Source organism: Diceros bicornis, chromosome 21 (assembly GCF_020826845.1).
Source record: "Diceros bicornis minor isolate mBicDic1 chromosome 21, mDicBic1.mat.cur, whole genome shotgun sequence".
Taxonomy (NCBI): domain Eukaryota; kingdom Metazoa; phylum Chordata; class Mammalia; order Perissodactyla; family Rhinocerotidae; genus Diceros; species Diceros bicornis.
In genome coordinates, this window is record NC_080760.1 from 21,530,284 (window position 1) to 21,546,140 (window position 15,857).

Below are 15,857 nucleotides of genomic sequence, written 5' to 3' on the forward strand. Positions count from 1 at the left end.
GAGAAAGCACCGCTGGAGAACCGCCCCCGGCCAACCTGCGCAAAACTACGAAGCGCCGCAGGGTCCAACTGGATCGACCGGTTTCCACTCCGGGGAAGTCACGTGACAGGAAGTAGTCTAGAAGAAGCGGATGTGGCATGTGCCCGAGGAGGCGGAGGTAACCCGAACGCGGAGGGCGAGGCCGGTGGAGTCGGGGAGAACCGGCAGCAAAGATGAAGGTAAAGATGCTGAGCCGGAACCCGGACAACTACGTCCGCGAAACCAAGTTGGATTTACAGCGAGGTGAGACTAGTTAGTAGGGAGGCCGCCAGCCTTGGGTCTGGCCTCAGCTTCCACCGAGTAAAGCTGGGGGGAGGCTGGCTCTCCAGGCTCGCTCTTTTCGCCAGGGCTGACTTTGTGTGAATAAGGCCGTTGCGCGACTCGGTAGCCGACTTGTCTTCAAGTCCTTTTTCTAAGAATTTCTCTAGTGGTACGTGGGAAAGTTGGCTCTATGGCGAACGCTTCCGCCTCACCTCTTCCAGGTGCTGCTTTCTGATTGTTCTTGGGTTCCATTATTGAGAAGTGGAACTTGAATGAGCCAAACTCGTGGATTGAAGGATTTAACAGTTAAATAGGCTTCTTGAAGCCTTCCTGCTGCTCTAACTTCCGGCCACTTTACTACTTAAAATTACGTATTTCGGGATGTGGAAAGAGACAAAGATGAAACTTAAAGCCATCAGTTTTCTCTTATCAACAGCTGTTGGAATTGGGAATGGATAAAATGAAATTGAGTTTTATTTATCCGTGACTGGTCTGTTCCCCCATTAACATGCTGACTGCTGATGAATTATAGTTTATGATATCTGAATGACAAGGGACCAACCATATATGAACAGAGTATTCTAAGTGAAGGGTATAACAAGTTCAAAGGCCTTAAGGCAAGTATGACTTAAGGCATAACAGAAGGGCCATGTCGTCAGTTGGAGTAAGTGATAGAAGACGAACGAGGCTGGAACAATATTTCGCTGTTTTGATTGAGTAGTAGTTATCAACATATATGTGAGCATAGCTAAGAAGTAAATATATGGCCTCTACTCAAAAGATGTTTACAGGTTAAGTAACAAGACAGTAACGTTTCTAACATATAAATTAGGTTGTGTCACTTGGACTTGACATCATCCCTACTCCTTGAACCTGGTCCCATCTTCCTCTCTGGTTTCACCAGTCACTACTTTTCCCGCAAGTAGCTCACGTTTACTCTCGCGAATCTGAGTGCATTTCAGGCATTTTCTTTCAGGCATCCTGTGGCGCTCACCCTTACCCAATTTCTCTCCTTCCTCTGGGAAGCTTTCTCTGAACAATAACCTTTTCATACCCCCCCCCCATTTAAGCACCCCTCCTCTGTTTTTATCACGTGTTTTTGTACTGATATCAGAGTGTTTATCACATTGTCTCATGGTTATTATTTTGATTATCAGTCTTTTCCATCAGACAGCCTGCGGAGAGGAGTAGAATCATATTTCTTTCTATATCTGCTGTGTTTAGACAGCACCTGGCACATAGTAGTTGCTTTATAAATGTCTATATGAGGGAATGAGTGAGTGACTGGCTGGTCATAGAATCCCAATGTTAGAAGGTTATTAGTCATCTGATCTTGTTAAGGGTCTTATTTTCTATAACATCTTCCTATTCTTTATCTGTCTGAGGAAAGGTTAATGGATAGCAAAACGGAACAATAGAAGTAGTGGAACTCTTTAAATCATAAAATTAAAAAGACATTTGTTGTCTTCCTTTGTTTTTTCATTCTTGTTTAGGTTTTATTTCCTTGTAAATTTTGTGCAGTGTTCAAATATTTATTTGAGTATTCTGATTCATAAACCCAGGGTAGGCATCAGGGAAACTGTATTTTTAAAACTCCCTTGGCAATTCTGACGTAGGTCGTTAACATACAGATCTGTGAGAACAGCCTACATAAGTACATGCCATCAGTTTGTTAGCTGTGGTATCCTCGTAGCCTTGTGACATATTGCAGGTGTTCCATATATATTTATTGAATGTTTATTGTTGACTGAGTGTATGAATTTAGAGGGAGGCGTGGTTGTGGTGATTTGAAAAACTTGATAGAAGACATGAGATTTAAGCTGAATATTTTTAAAGGATTCATGGGTTTTAGATAGGTTAGGATGAATGTTGGCGTATGTTCTTATTGGAAGAAATGGCTTCTGCAAGGATTCAAGAGCGGGAAAGTGCTAGGCAGTTTTAGGTGACAGTGAATAAACCAGTTTGGCTGTAGCTGAGTTTCAGCAAGTACTACTTGGAGCTGAAGAGGTAGGTTGAGACCAGATTGTGGAAGACCAGAAAGGAGCTTGAACTTCATTGCATTGGTCAGAGGTCTCTAAAATGGAGGTACTAGGCTACCCATTGCAGAGTGGCAAAAAACAATTAATACTTCAATTTATATTTCTTATATTAAAAAAATAATGTTTACTTTAATAAAACTTACACTGACACTGACATCCTTGTTTCGGCTCTATGTTAAATACGTAATCACATGTTTTATGTGGTACTTCAGGTATCCCAAGAAAAGACTGGAGGGTTGACAAAGGTGTGCCTGCTTCCGCCTTCAGAATATTGTAGCATATCGCAGTTTACATTTATTGGGGGATTCTGTTATTTTAAATCATAGAATCTTTATAATAATTTGTAAAGTGTTGGAGAGGGACCATGAAAATCTTTTTTCCTGCAGAGGTGATATCGTTGTAAAGTTCTTAGAAGAGCTGTGGAGCATGACCATGAATTAAGAATTTTTAAAATTAGCTAAACATTTTGTGGCTGTGAAGACTGGGTAGCAGTTTTTATTTTGAAAATAAAAAATACATAACCTGCAACTTTAAGGTCCCTTTTAGTGATTAATTTTCAAAAAATCTTGTGCTATGATCATTCTGAAAATGTATATTTGGAAATGTTCCCATCATTTAAAAAATTTTGTACTGAAAATGGTGGAAGTGTCATGTGTAAGAATTCATTTTTGCCAACATGAAAAAATTGGTAAAAAGAATGATCTACCTTGTTGTTTTTTTTGGGTTTTTTTTGGTGAGGAAGATTAGCCCTGAGCTAACATCTGTTGCCAGTCCTCTTTTTGCTGAGGAAGATTGGCCATGGGCTAACATCCGTGCCCGTCTTCCTCTGCTTTATATATGGGATGCCTGCCACAGCGTGGCTTGATAAGGTCCGTGCCCAGGATCCCAACCTGCGAACCCCGGGCCACTGAAGCCGAGTGCACAAACTTAACTGCTATGCCACCAGTCCAGCCCCCTTGTTTTTTTTTTTAACTGTTAAAATTATTAAAATGCTGAATAGTTGTAGGAACGGTTATTGACATCAGAGTAGATGGAAATTTTCCAGACATACTTCAGAAATAACCTTTGCAAAACTGGTAGATAGGACTGAAAATTAAATATAGTAAATAAACATAGCCAACTATGGATGTCTTCTCTTTGGATCTGCTTGTACCGGCAGTCCTCACTTTGCATAGTATGCTGTTAACTGAACCACTCCCGCTCTTTGACAGGTTCACAGTGACTGAAGTCACAGCTGTTACCACAAAACCGTGCAAAACAAGGAATTGGTTCTAGTATGCCTGTGGTCCCAATGACACGGTACTGTGCAAAGCGAGTTCTGCCTGTATCTTTTCAACTATGGTAGTGATTAAAACCAAACATTGAAATAAACTAAAGTTCAAACCTTTGAGTCGCTCTATCATACTGTTAAATTGAGATTTTTTTAAACAAGCATCTTTAATAATGTGCTGTCACTAAATAAGTATACATATGTTGAGGAGGAGAGACCTGCTCAAAAACTCTGTTACTAATGGGGCACACAATCAAAGGAGTTTGAAGACTACCACTATAGGGAGGCTTTGGAAGTTTTTGAGCATGGGAGTGACATGTAAAAAGCTGTTTTAAGATGATTAATCTGAAAATAGTGTAAACTGCCACCAAATAGAGTAAGGATGATATTACAGTAGTCCAAATATAAAGTAATAAAGGCCAAAACTAAGTTACTAGAGGTAGGAAAAGAAGAGAAAGAATGAATAAGAACTATTTCAAAGATAGTGGAAGCAGAACTTTAAGTTTTGGCATTGGGGAATGTGGAGGATGGAATACATAAGAATGACTGACATTTGAGCTTGATTGAATGTGGGATATAGTGCCTTTGACAGGGAGTGAGAAAGAAGAGACAACAGGGTGAAGTCATGGGGTAAGAAGATGCGTTTACTTTTAGACATTGAGGGTTTTTTAGACATGTGGGCTTAGAATTATATCCTAAGTGTAATTGTTAACTGAGACAACATGTTTGGCAGCATAGCATAATAGTTAAGAACATGGGTTCTGGAGCCAGACTGCCTTGGTTTGAATCTGTCACTTCATAGGCAAATTACTTCTCTGTGCCTCAGTTTCCCAATCTGTAAAGTGGGAGATAGTAATAGAACTTAACCCATAGAGTGCTGTGGAGATTAAATGAGTTAATATATTTGGAAGAGTGCCCAGCACATGGTAAACTCTGTGTTTTTTAAGTAAACAAACATGGAAAGTGCTCAATAAATAATAGCTGTAATCGTAATCACCACACTGTGTGCCTATCAGTGCAGTATTGTTATCACTGGAGATTAATAGTGTTCCCTGCCCCACGGGGAACTTCGGGTTCAGTCGGGCAAACATTTATGGTGCCCTTGTTTTGTGCCAGGCGCTGTGCTAGGCAGGAGGAGTACAAATGAAGAATGCAGTGGAAGCCCTGCCCATGAAAGCTTACAACCCAGTTGAAGAGTGTAGTAGGACACAGAAAAGGAAAAGTTGTGTGTATATATAGAGTCTCATTATTTTGCAAGATGTATGCATTCCATGGTTTTCTGGTAACTTTAGAAAGGTTTCTGGACAAAAGGTCTTCTACTTTTGTATTCTTCACAGTATTAGGAATAGAACAGTGTCTCTTATAAAGGATTATTGAATGATTAGCTGAGGAAGACCACAGAAAATATTAAATGTGAATTGTTTTATTAAGAGGAGTCATTGTTATTTCAGTTCCAAGAAACTATGATCCTACCTTACATCCTTTTGAGGTCCCACGAGAATACATGAGAGCTTTAAATGCTACCAAACTGGAACGGGTATTTGCAAAGCCATTCCTTGCGTCTCTGGATGGTCACCGAGATGGAGTCAGTTGCTTGGCAAAGCATCCCAAGAGCCTGGCTACTGTCCTTTCCGGGGCATGTGATGGCGAGGCAAGTGTCACTCTAAACGTTGATATTGTAAACTAAAAATAGTTGTACGTTACAGATGTTCTTCCTTTAGTTTTAGTTGCTCTGGGTTTTAATTGGTTTGATTTCATTTTTCTGTATCTTATTTTCTTTTAATTCTCAAAACTAAATTCTGTTTGAATTAGTAATTCATTAGTTTCTTATCTAAACCTAAGAAATTAAAACGGTAGTAACTTAAGGCTCAATTTGACAGTAAATAATAAATGATGTTTACAATAAAGATATTTAAGTGTGAGTTTTTTCCACAGAGAATGTTATTGATGATTCAGCATTTAATTATTTCCTACTCCAGCAAGGAAAGAAAGCTTTGAAACACTTTATACTAGAATCAGTGGAGTATTTAACAGATTGAATTTTCTACTTGTTGATATACTTATCCATATGCATTGCATTATTTTGATCCAGAGCATTTTGTTTTTAGCTGTCTGGTAGAGTGATTTGTAGCTTTTTGAGTGTTGAATTTATTTTTCTTGGAATGTAGTACACCTGTGCCTCAATATTTTATATTTACAGTTCACTGAAATTTCCTGGTATGCTTTATCATAGGTTAGAATTTGGAACTTGACTAAACGAAAATGTATCCGTGCAGTACCAGCCCATGAGGGTTTTGTACGAGGAATATGTACTCGCTTTTGTGGGACTTCTTTTTTTACTGTAAGTATAATGCAATTAAATCATTAACTCTTTTCAACCTGTATAAGACTGATCTAGTTGAATATCTTCTGAGTTCATTTATTTCTTCCAAGGCCCTTTTGGAGTTTCACAATGCAAAATAACTTACTAAAACCTTGAAAAGTCCTAGTTTTCTTTATGTAATCCAGCTTTTCCCATACTTTTTTATTTTTTATAAAAATTTCTTAACATATTATTGAACTGATATTTATAGAACACTGAGAAGTAGGATTAATGAAAAATGAGGCTAGAAAGATAGTTTGCCCTGCTCTGGAGGATTGTCAGTGCTAAGGATGAATAATTTGTGCTTCCTTTTTCAGATAGTATTAAATCATTTAAGGAGCTGTGTGTGTGGTAAAATATACATAACATAAAATTTACCATTCTAACCATTTTTAAATGTACATTTCAGTGGCATTAAGTACATTCACATCATTATGCACCTATTACTACTATCTGTCTCCAGAACTTTTTCATCTTCCAAAACGGAAACTATCCATTGTACAATAACTCCCTATTCCCCCTAGCCCCAAGCCCCTGGTAACCACTGTCCTATTTTCTGTCTCTATGTATTTTGACCATTTTAGGTACCCCATAGAAGTGGAATCATTAAATATTTGCCCTTTTGTGTGTGACTTATTTCACTTAGCGTAATATCCTCAAAGTTCATCCACATTGTAGCTTGTGTCAGAATTTCTTTCCTTTTTAAGGCTGAATAATATTCCATTGTATATATATACCACATTTTGTTTATCCATTCATCCATCAATGGACTTTTGGGTTGTTTTCTATGTTTTGACTTTTGTGAATAATGCTGCTATGAACATTGGTGTACAAATATCTGTTCGAGTTCAGTGAAAGTTTTTTAATGGGGGAATGACAGAATCTAGTCTGGGCTTTGAGATGATTAATTTGACAAGAGTAAGTTTGGAGGTTTGGATCGGTTTGGAGGCTGGGTAATCTGGGTAAGCAATAATAAGAGTCAACACTGGGGAGTGAAAACAGTGGAAAGTAGTTGTTAGGTTTGAAAGCATTTTGGAGGTTTGACAGGCTTGACAACTGAGGAGTGCCTAGGAAGATGGTGGTTCTGTTACAGAAATGAGGAAGTCAGGAGTATCAGCAAGTTTAGAGGAGAGTGGGAATGGAAAGGATTTGGTGTGATCAGCGGGACTGCCACTGGGCTATTGGAATAAAGACGTCTGTCAGACCTTTACAGATGCGGGTCTGGAGCTCAGGAGGGAAGTCAGAGCTAAACTTGGCATCATCAATACAGAATAATGATTGAAGTCATGGTATGGCATCACTGGGGGGAAGTGAGGGGAAAACGTAGAAATACAGAGATGTCAGGGAAATAGCCTTGGGGAATGCCCCCACTCTAGGAAGTGGGAAAACTCAGAGAGTAGCTAGAGAGCTGGAAGAGCTACTGGGGATTCTTTTAAAGAACAGGTTGAGTAGCATGCTGGGTGCGAGAGCCAGATTGCAAGAGAATAAGGAAGGGAAGGGGTGACTTCTGGGAAACCTGATAGCCACCTTTAAATATTTGAAAGATTGTCATGTGAAAGAGGAAATAGACTTTGTTGTTGTTCCCTATAGGAGCATTAGGAATAGATGTTAATGTTAAAAGATTTGATTTTGGTGTAAGGAAAAACCTATTTGCTGTCAAAAACCAAAGTAGGCTACTTTGCAAAGTCTTTAGTTGCTTTTCACTAGGGGCTCAGACAGGCTTCGTGACTCTGTACTGTATGTTGTGGAAGGTGTTGGGTGGGAAGTGGGAGCAGACTGCAGCTAAACTTCTTCCCGTTGCTGCTGCTTCTGGTTATAGCCCAACCAGAGGATTTTCTATTGTTTTTTTTTTTTTTTTTTACTGCTTATAGTAAATGAAGGCTGAAAATGTTTCTTGCTCACTATTCATTTCTCCTTTTCTTCAGATAGTTTTAAGTAATGTTTGCTTGGGTAAAGATAAGACACGTGTGAAAACTACTTGCTGGCATAATTTCATCACTTAATGTTTTAAAAAATGTTTAGTACACAATGTTGCAAAAGATAAACCTTTATTACCTAAATTTCTTAGTATCTATGATATCCCAATTTGTGGTCCATTCAGGTTCTTCTTCAGCTTACTCAGCCTAAAGGAGAGAGAGAGTCTAGCCAGGCACATATTCTTGTTTGGCTCTTCATTTCTACAAAATGTTGAACCTTTCTCAGGATTGATGGTCTAGTAAGGCTTATACTCAATAGACTGTGTAGAGCAGCTTAGTCATTTACAGGGAAGTTCAGTCTTGAGCTTGCAGACATTATTTATCAGAAGCTTGATTGAAAGAGTCTTCACAGAGGGCATGCTCAATGACAGTTTATCCTGTCTTCCAAAAATGCTAACATATTTCATTGAGTCAAGCCAGATCAGCCAAGACCTCAGTACCTAGATTACATCTTCCTAGCTCCCAGTAGAATTGTTTCCAGAATTGAGTTTTGGTATGATACCAGTAGCTCAGATTCAGAGTTATTAATAAGATAAAGCCCTATTTAATACTTTTTGTCTATCATAAAGGTGTTGTTAAGGGTTCTGTTTATTAGCATCTTCAACAAAAGAAATTCCTGTCTGACCCTAGTACCAAAATTTCTCTCCTAATCACTTATCTGTTTTAATATCATGGCCACTGTAGATTGTTTTGTAGGAAAGGCTTCTCTTTTTTAATTTGCTGCAACAAGGGAGCTAAATTTACATTCCTCCCATAGATAAATACATATCTTTGTTAATATTTTTATTTAAAATGTGGATGTGGATTGTATATAATATAGAAATCTACAAAAAACAGAAAATTAATGTACCCTGTAATTCTACTTTCGGTTAAAACCAGCGGTTTCTTATGTCTATAGTTGTTCAGCATCACATACATGATTATTTTATGTGTTTAACTCCAAACCAGGTTATATTATGTATTCTCTTTTGCAACTTATTTCACCCAGTATTTTGAACATATCTGCCACGTACCCAAGTCTGAATGACCATAGTTTATTGCCTCACCTTGATTTGGGCTAAGATGCCAGCAGTTCTACCCTCCATTGCTTTTTTACCATCTGTGCAGCTGTCAGCACAGTGAAAAGGCAGATGATGTCTATGAAAATAGTTTTGACCTCGTGGTCCCCTGAAGTTCTCAGGGTCCTTCAGAGGTCTGTAGTTCACAGTTTGAAAACCACCAATTTGATAGTTTCTGGAGTTTTGTGTCATGCGAAGAAGGACTTTATCCATGCCAAGGTTATAAAAATGCCTTCTCTAATATTTTCATGTTTTTTATTTCATTTTTTACATTTAACGTTATCTGGAATTTTATTTTTATGTCAGGTGTCAGATTGGTTCAACTTTAAATGACTAACCTGATATTACAATACCATTGTATTGCAACCCATTTTTCTCCCTAATTTGAAATGCCATCCTTATTGCAATATGTATTTTTTGCTGTATTTATGACCTAACTTTATTCCTACTCTTTATTTTTCTTTTGCTCTACTCACAGTATTTTATTTTTAATTTTATGTACTGTGTGTATTTGTCACAAACCTTAACTATAACAACGTAAGATATAAATGCATCGATAAATATACTGAAAGAGTACAGTATGTGTTATTTTTAAAACTGAAGATGTTTATTATTTGTATATGTTGGCAAGTTTATAATTTATAACTGTTGTTCATTATCATCATCATCATAAATATTTCTAGGTTGGTGATGACAAAACTGTGAAGCAGTGGAAAATGGATGGACCAGGCTTTGGAGAAGAAGAAGAACCATTGCATACAATATTAGGAAAGGTAGAAAAATAAATTGACACATACTTTGTCTATTAAAATTCTTCTCTTTTACTTAAAGTTATTTTATAATTTTTATTTCCAAAAAAGATGAAAATAAGAAATCAAAGACTTTAGGCTGTAATAATTGACCTAATGTAAGCAATACTTAATGCAATTAAGGTCTTTTGCAGCTAAAGAATTTGAACAGTTCTTTGGTGTTCATGGTAGTAGTGTTTGATTTCTGTCTTTAGCTAAAGGATGCAATGAAACATTTCCTATATAGCAAGACCATGGGAAGAAGTCTGTAAGGTAAAACATCAGAAAAAACAGTGCATCAGCTTCTGTCTGATTTATATCACCATAGATCTCACACAAAGCTCAGAATTTCTTACTTGAAAGAATCCTTTAGGAAATGAAGAAATGTAATAATATGATGCTTTTTATAAATCTCATATACATTTCTTACAACATTATTCTGCAAATCAGATGATGTGGTTTAGTTATAGTTTAAGTATAATTCAGAACATTTGGCCTACCCAGGTTTTATAATGCTTACATTTTGATATTAAGCAAAATTCAAAAATTAGATTTAATCTTTAAATATATGCATTTTCCAAAGCACTTTGTCATTTCAGTATTTTAGTATATATTTAGGTTCTGCTTTTTAGGTTTCAGAAGTTCTAAATGTTCTTAAAGGGACATGGAGGGTGGGGTATGAGTATGAGATAGAAATAGTTTGCAGGTGGTAAAAAATTAGTAATTCCTAAAACAAAATTGGTTTCATTCTTGTAAAATGTCTTTTCTCTAGGTGTTCCAAAAGATTGTTGAAATATTTAGCCTTACCCCTATCTCTGTGTTATTGGGGATTAATTCTTACTGTGGAAAAGTTTATAGGACTTGCCCTTATGAATAGAAAATAGTAGAAACCTGCAGATGCTGCTAAGAGTTCTTAAAAGCTTAAAGTATTGGCTAAATATTTCCCTTTAATTTGCTTTGCAAACATTTTTTTCCCATATGGTCCAAAGGCAGACTATAATCTGGACCTGAATGGATTAATCACATATTTTAAGTGAATAATGCCAAATTTATGAGATTATAGTTCTTTTAACAATATTAGCAGCCACTCTCACCAATTTTATTTCTCCCTCTAAATTTTAATCCAGTTGTTGGTATCTATGTTTCTGTCTTGGGAATCAGTACTTCATGTGTTAAATGTGGAAGGATGTTTTTTAGAAATTGCCTTTGCATTTCATTAGTTGGTTCCAAGATCCTTCAATACCCAATGATGATTTAAAAATTACTTCAATGATATGTATTCAGACTTAATTAAATACATCCCACGTTACCATTTTTCTTTATTCCCAGAATGTATGATAAGAAACATCACTCCTTATGGTACTGTTTTCTCCTTTAAGTAAGGGCTTCAAAGTTGTTTCTTTGTGAACAGAGATTTTCTCAGAAAAAAAATGAGAGTGGAGATAAATATATTTGAAATGTTATTATGTATATTTGAAGTATTAACGAGAAGACCCATCTATAACAACCTCTTTGCTTTTAAAGACAGTGTATACAGGAATTGATCATCACTGGAAAGAAGCTGTTTTTGCCACATGTGGACAGCAAGTAGATATTTGGGATGAACAAAGAACCAATCCTATATGTTCAATGACCTGGGGATTTGACAGTATAAGTAGTGTTAAATTTAACCCAATTGAGGTAATGTTCCTTTTTGAAATATTTTCTGCTTATTGTTTCCTTATTATTTAATAATTTCAGTTCTGTTTAGGAAACTTTTGAATGTGATATAAGAATTTTCTGAGTTTTAATGGTGTTCTGGCATTTGGTCAATTTTCAGATTATATCTGAGTTCTGATACCTTTGGTCAAATCTTGACATATTTGCCCACAGTTTAGTCCCAGATACCAGAGTTAAGCAGTGTCAGAGGAGGGTGTGTGCATGTGCTCGTGGGGGTAGAATTGAAGCAAATACTGTACTGTGCAACTTGAGTTTTACTCGTGCCTTCAACACTCATGTTCCACAGATGACATAATTGTATCTTTAGGAAAATGTTAACTCTCCTGGAGGTCAGAAGGATCATTGAGCACTGTTTTCTCTAATTATTTGTAAGTGACAAGGGCACCGATGCTTTTTAATAATATGCTTGATTATATTGTACCTCATGATAATTAGTTACAGTTATATTTTTCTTTGCTCAGAACTCTGAATTGTGGTTCCTGTTTCTTCCAAGTCTAAGGGAGAGTTGGAGATTGACCACTACTTATCGTTTATTCAGGTCTGAACTTAGGAAAGGAGGCTGCCCCGAAGGCTAAGCTAGCCCTTGGACTGCAGATCTTTCCCAGAGCTTTTTCTGAATACATAACAATAGGTGAACTCATTGTTCAGAAGACTCAGCAGAGGTGCCTTTTCTTGCAGAAAGAACAGGAGATTTTGCTGCATGTATAAGCTGATTTTAGAAGTTATCATGAGAGTATCATGTTAGGTGGTATAAAAGAAAATCCTGCTATTCAAGTTTTACGTTCTCAGAGACCTAAGCTGGTAAAAGGAGGGAAGAAAGGCCAAGTTAAAGTAGCAGGGTATAAAAATACAGAAATCGTGTGATGTGTTGGAACATGAGGTCCTCCAGTGCAACCTGGAGGTTGGCTTTGTGCTGCTGAGAAGTCAGTCAGAGACACCCTGCCCTAGCACATTCCTGCATGAACACTTCTCAGGGGAGGCTACAGCTCTAGAGCAGGGCGTGGCAAACAATGGTCTGTGAGCCCACTGCCTGTTTTATTTTATAAGTAAAGTTTTGCTAGAACACAGCCACGGCCTTTTGCTTACATATTATTTGTAGCTGCCTTGGCAATACAACTGCAGAGTTGAGGAAACGCTATAGAGACCATATGGCCCACAAAGTCTAAAATAAGTACTCTGTGACCTTTACAGAAAAAGTTTGCTGATCCCTAGTCTAGAGTATCTATCTCTACTATATCTTCCTCACTCCATCCTCCATCTCCCTTCCCTCTGTTCCCCTTGGTTGTCAAAGTGAGATATGGCATGAAGCGGCAAGCCAGTTTTGCACGGCCAGGCCAAGGTGACACTAGGCTACAAACACAAGCGCTTTGTGGGAATATTGTATGTCCTGCTTGGTGTGGAGCTAAGCTGGAACTGTATTTCCTGCCCGTGTGCTTTTGCACATGCTTTAGACCTTATACAAGTCACACTTTCTCTATACTTGTTTGTTTCTTTCCTTCTTTATTTTATGAATTTTTTTTGTGTGTGTGTGAGGAATATCAGCCCTGAGCTAACATCCATGCCAATCCTCCTCTTTTTGCTGAGGAAGACCAGCCCTGAGCTAACATCTATTGCCAGTCCTCCCCCGCCTTTTTTTTTTCACCTTTTTCTCCCCAAAGCCCCAGTAGATAGTTGTATGTCATAGTTGCAGATCCTGCTAGTTACTGTACGTGGGACGCGGCATCAGCATGGCCTGACAAGCGGTGCTTTGGTGCGCGCCTGGGATCCGAACCCGGGCCGCCAGGAGCGGAGCACACACACTTAACCACTAAGCCACAGGGCCGGCCCCTGTTGCTTTATTTTTAAAAAGAGATTGTCTTTCGGTGTACTTCATAGGTTTGTTGTGAGTGTGAAAGGTGATAATATATGTGAATATTTTTAAAAGGCACTACCCAAATTTAAGATGATGATGTTACTATTTAAAAAAAACAAAAGAAACAGACAGATATTTATTCCTACCTCTCTGAGGGAGAAACAAGATCATTTCCTTCTCTATTTTGGTGACACCTGTGTCAGAAGAGCTGATGGCCACTTCTAAAATCATAATTAATTATTAGTGATACCTAGCGACCATATATTTCAAATTTGCCTGTGTAACAACTGTATTTGTTTGGCTTTTTTTTTTTTTTTAACCTTATGAACTGACTTAATGGTAAAGACAAATGGTGTGCATATCTCTTATCCTATATGAGACTTAATAGAAAGGGCATGTTGCTGTGAACAAGTGGAGTGTATTTGTCTCCTCTAATCATTAATGATTAATTTTCTGTTAAAATATTGAAGCCTAGAATTCTGATAAAGCCAGAAGTTTATGCTGAGTATTGCCACATTTTTCAGTGTGAAAGTTGGCTTTCAGTCTAGGTATAATTTTTTGCTTTGCTCAGATCAAAGTCTTTATTTTAAGAAATGGAACCTGGTCAGACCTTGAGGTGACATAGTGAGAAACTAAGAAAGGTTGAGAGGAGTCACTAACTAGGGGAAAGTCTCAGGAAGTGATTTAAAAAGGAAGGTTTTGGAAAGGATTGAGAAGAGATCACAATTACGGCATTAGCTCTGTGATGTTTTATTTGAACTTTGTACAGACATGTACTAGGAGTTAGCTGGCCATACAGCTATTTAGCAAATAACACTTCTTGTTCCTCCTCCATTTGCAGTAGGAAGTAATTAGTAGGCAGAAGCCAAGAGTTAGTCAGGAACCATGAGTGAGGAGGAACGGTGCTACAAAGGGTGGGATTCAGGGCTCCACTGGTAGCTAGAGGGCTTATTTTCATGTAATGCCAAAGGTTGTCTAAGTACCTTACACATTTATAACTGACTTACAAATAAATTAAATATTTGAAACATCTTGAAACTGTTAGACAAAAGACAGGCTTAATTTATACAGAATTAATAAACAAAAGGAAATGTTTAACTACTAATAAGGTAACAATTTATGTAATTAGGAAATATTGCCATACAGATACTAACTTTTAAAGGACACTACCTAATGCTGCTCAGTTGCAGTAAAATTGACGTATTCCCACATTGCAGTGGGTGTTGGTACAACTCTTTGAAAAACACTTAGCCCTGAATATCAAATGCCATAAATTTGTTCATACTTTCTGATTTGGTAATGCTACTACTGAAATTTTATCCTTAGAAAAAGAAGAACTAAATGTATGAAAATGTTTATTGATGTGTTATTTATAATACTGAAAAACAAAACAGGTCCAAGTTGAAGAATTGATAAGTAAAATATGTTCTGCTATAAAATAGAACACAATTGTCTGTACACTGTCATCACTGGCATCTAAAATACGTGCATGGGGATTTAACAATGAAAATGCGTGACTTAGGTTGCTGAGGTTGTGATTAATTGTACCCTCTTAAAATGGACTTTATGGTTATACCTTGCATCTTAAACATTAAAGGTAATTAAATCATTTGTTCACTGCATGAATGAGGTTTGCTGCCAAACCTGGCTTTTAACCTGGGGACTCTCATACTTATTTTTAGACATTTCTCTTGGGAAGTTGTGCTTCTGACAGGAATATAGTACTATATGATATGAGGCAAGCTACTCCTCTGAAAAAGGTGAGTTTCAGTTTCTTTTCTGCTTTATACAGTTGTTAATGCAGTCCTCTGTAAATCGAGTGACTGAAAATATGAAGCAAATGTTTTTTCAGAATTAAAATTTTTTTTTTTCATAGAGATGTTCTTAGACCCCGAAGTGATCATTGTGGCATTCTCTCAGCTCCCTGTTGCTTTTTAGAGACCCTTACATTTCCACTAGGTACTATATCTAGTCTTCTTTGTGTCTTTCAAAATGCCAGTAAATTTTAGGCATCTAGTTAGTACTTATTGAATTGAAAGTTTGTGAATTAAAAAGTACAGTCATGCACTGCATTCAATGTTTCAGTTGACAATGGACTGCATATATGGCAGTGGTCCCATAAGATTAGTACCACATAGCTTAGGTGTGTAGTAGGCTATACCATCTAGGTTTGTGTAAGTACACTTTATGATGGTCGCACGACGACAAAACTGCCTGACACATTTCTCGGGATGTATCCCCATTGTTAAGTGACCCATGGTTATATTGCATTCCATTATTTCAGGCCTCATGATTATCATATGACATGTACAGTACCTTATTCCGGAAAGTTTTATAACTTATTCACATAACCAGTTTTGTTTAGTTCCATACTGATGGGTACTGGTCTGACATTTCCTTCAGACAAACACTTTCCTGTTCAAGGTGCCAGATTTCCCATTAGTTCTCAGGCGGTCATTCCAGGACTTACGTATCAAAGCTAATACAACCTTC

General features: G+C 37.3%; 1 protein-coding gene across 1 annotated transcript in view; it reads left to right on the forward strand.

Annotated features, from left to right (window-relative positions):
* The first annotated feature begins 134 nt into the window (after nt 1-134).
* The window catches only part of DCAF13 (DDB1 and CUL4 associated factor 13), a 30,796-nt gene continuing 15,073 nt past the window's right edge, over nt 135-15,857 (forward strand). The window contains exons 1-6 of the mRNA XM_058564758.1: nt 135-282; nt 5,061-5,260; nt 5,843-5,950; nt 9,689-9,778; nt 11,318-11,473; nt 15,047-15,124. Of these exons, the coding sequence (XP_058420741.1) occupies nt 213-282; nt 5,061-5,260; nt 5,843-5,950; nt 9,689-9,778; nt 11,318-11,473; nt 15,047-15,124 (702 nt within the window). The 5' untranslated portion in view covers nt 135-212. The remainder of the gene's footprint in view (nt 283-5,060; nt 5,261-5,842; nt 5,951-9,688; nt 9,779-11,317; nt 11,474-15,046; nt 15,125-15,857) is intronic.